This window comes from Trypanosoma equiperdum (genome assembly GCF_001457755.1).
Source record: "Trypanosoma equiperdum strain OVI genome assembly, contig: ctg_373, whole genome shotgun sequence".
NCBI lineage: Eukaryota > Euglenozoa > Kinetoplastea > Trypanosomatida > Trypanosomatidae > Trypanosoma > Trypanosoma equiperdum.
The window spans coordinates 2,378-4,989 of record NW_027124280.1 but is presented as its reverse complement, the minus strand read 5'-3'; the positions used below and the strand labels follow the sequence as shown (position 1 = coordinate 4,989).

At 52.9% G+C, this 2,612-nt stretch overlaps 1 protein-coding gene across 1 annotated transcript; it reads left to right on the top strand.

Moving 5' to 3' along the window:
* Positions 1–23: 23 nt before the first annotated feature.
* On the top strand, positions 24–2,468 carry TEOVI_000147100 (AAA ATPase, putative; the record flags this gene model as incomplete). The annotated part of the gene is made up of 1 exon (XM_067224691.1): positions 24–2,468. The coding sequence occupies one exon, from the start codon at positions 24–26 to the stop codon at positions 2,466–2,468; it is 2,445 nt and encodes an 814-aa protein (XP_067080792.1).
* Positions 2,469–2,612: the final 144 nt, after the last annotated feature.

Sequence of the window (2,612 nt, the reverse complement as noted above, 5' to 3'; positions counted from 1 at the left end):
TATATATATATATATATATATATATGGGTCGCCACCATGATGTGCCAACGGCAACTGTTAGTGCATCCTCTAAAGGTCCTCTCTTCTCGCTGACGGGAAGGGGTGGTGAAGTTAAACGGGCCCGTGAGTTGATTGCCTCCATTGGGGGCACTGTTACTTCAAATGATAACAAGGCGGATTACCTCGTTGCTGTAAAGGGCGCAGGGCGGCGTAAGGTGGAGGATTTTTGCAACGCAAGGCAAAATAATTCTCCCACTGACAGTGGAAACAAGGTGGTCCTTCTGGACATGTTGGAAGAGTGGAGCAGTAATGGTTCTCTGCCTAAGCGACGTGTAAGAATGGAAGACGCGGAGTTAACGAATTTGTTCAGCGCAGCCGCGAACGAACGTGCACGGCGCTCGTATGAAGTTCCTCCTAGTTTTCTGAAACGGTCCCGCGTAACACTCGATGCGGAGGGAAGCGTGGTAGATGAGTCAGACAACGCTGTGCTCCTTAAATGCGGCCCAACCCGGTCGCAGTTAGGGAAGATGATGTCGTCACCCTCCTCAGCTGCTACAGTGGAAACTGTACGTTGCAACGACCGAACGTCTCCTGTGAAGAATGGAAAGGCAGCTGGGACTACGCGCTTCCGACCACTACTTCTTGATGACGAGAGTCCTGACGATCAACCGAGCCGGCATCAAAAGATGGCTACTGAAATGAGTGGAAAGGTGAATCCGATGCGATTAGCTTTCCGGCAGCGCCCTAAGCCCGACTGGGACACATATTTTTCGGATCCTTCTGTAGATTGCGGCGTATTAACCACTGAGGGAAGCACCACATCAACAACGTTTCACCACCCAGCTTGCTCGTCAAAAAGTATTGGGTCGCAGCCCAAGGTGAAGCATACCCGTAACGAAGCTATATCTGATGGAAATATCGCAAAACAGAAAAAAAATGGTGTCCTGTTACTGTTTGACACTAACAAGGTAAATTCCAACGGTCGGTCTTCTGTGCCTCCCAAAAGCGGCCAACGGCAAAGGGGGACTGCAAGTATTCACAGTTGTAGTGTTGGTACAAAAACCGCTTCGGTATTGAGTAGGAGTGCAGGGAGTGCCAAAATACCTCCGCGACAGTTGTCGACAGTACAGCAAAAAAAGAAAGAAGAGCAAAGCATCAGCCACGCAAGCAGAAACGCACCGGAGGGGGATCGAGGGCCACGCATCGAGTGCCCGACTGGCACATCTGCATCACTCTGCCGAGTCGTGCCAACAGTCCGCAGAGCCAACGAAGACAGTGCGAGCAGCAAGAAGGCGGCAACCAGTGGGGCGTCTCGAATGCCACCATCACTTCCCCCTCGTCTCCAGGCCGCCTCAAAATCCTCTCGGACTGACGGAGTCGTCACAACTACGGACGGAGCGGTACCCCCGTCTACCCGGCAGTCCTGGAACTCACGGCCATCGTCGGCACCCGCAGCGCCCGCCAAACAAACTGGTGTTGCTGCCCGACGTTCAACGTGTTCGGATCCATTGCTAAAGCGCGTCCGCCAGAGCATATACTGCGAGGGCATTTCCGAGGAGGCCTGTGCAGCGGTGCTTCAGCAGGTTGTGGACCGCGCGTGCCCCGTCAACTTTGACAGCATCGCTGGCTTAGACACGTGCAAGCGTATTCTGCAAGAAACCATTATTCTTCCGGCGAAATGTCCACAACTGTTCACAGGTCTGCGCCGGCCTTGCAGTGGGTTGCTGCTTTTCGGGCCACCAGGAAACGGTAAGACATTATTGGCGAAAGCAGTGGCCAACGAGTGCAACACAACCTTTTTTAGCATCTCCGCAGCGGCGATTACTAGTAAATGGGTGGGTGAAAGTGAAAAGATGGTACGGGCGCTGTTTTCGGTTGCGCGCGCTCTTGCACCTAGCACAATATTTATTGATGAGGTCGATTCGTTGTTGCAAGCCCGTGGGGCTGCGCAAGAGGGTGAGGGGTCGCGTCGAATGAAAACGGAGTTTCTCGTGCAGATGGATGGAGCTGGGAACGACACGCAGATGGCACGCGTATTGGTTATGGGGGCCACAAACCGACCATTTGACCTAGATGAAGCGGTAATTCGCCGGTTCCCGAAGCGAGTGTTCGTCCCACTCCCCGATGCCCCCGCGCGGGCACAAATTCTACAAAAACTACTTAACACGGTGGAAACTCCAAATACTTTGAGCTCAGAGGCGTGGGAGAGGGTCGTCAAACTTACTAGTGGCTACAGTGGGCACGATTTGAGGCAACTCTGCGAAGACGCAGCGATGATTCCTGTGCGGGAGCTTGTGGCAGAGAAGCTACGAAAGGGGGAGAACTTGGCGGAGCACGCACACAACGCACTGTTGAGGCCGTTAACGCTCACTGATGTTGAAGCCTGTGTTAGTGGAATGAACCCCAGTTGTTGCCCGAAGCTATTAAATGCGTTGGAGGAGTGGAGCAAAACTTTCGGAAGTAAGTAGTACCGCCGAGCGACTCCACAAACTATGTGCACCCTGCGTTCCCCGTGACATAACCTGAAACATTTTTGTCAAGCTATTCTCCTCATCAACATGTTCTCCGCGTTCCCACAACATCTGCGCACTTTAAACAGTTTTGGACGGAAC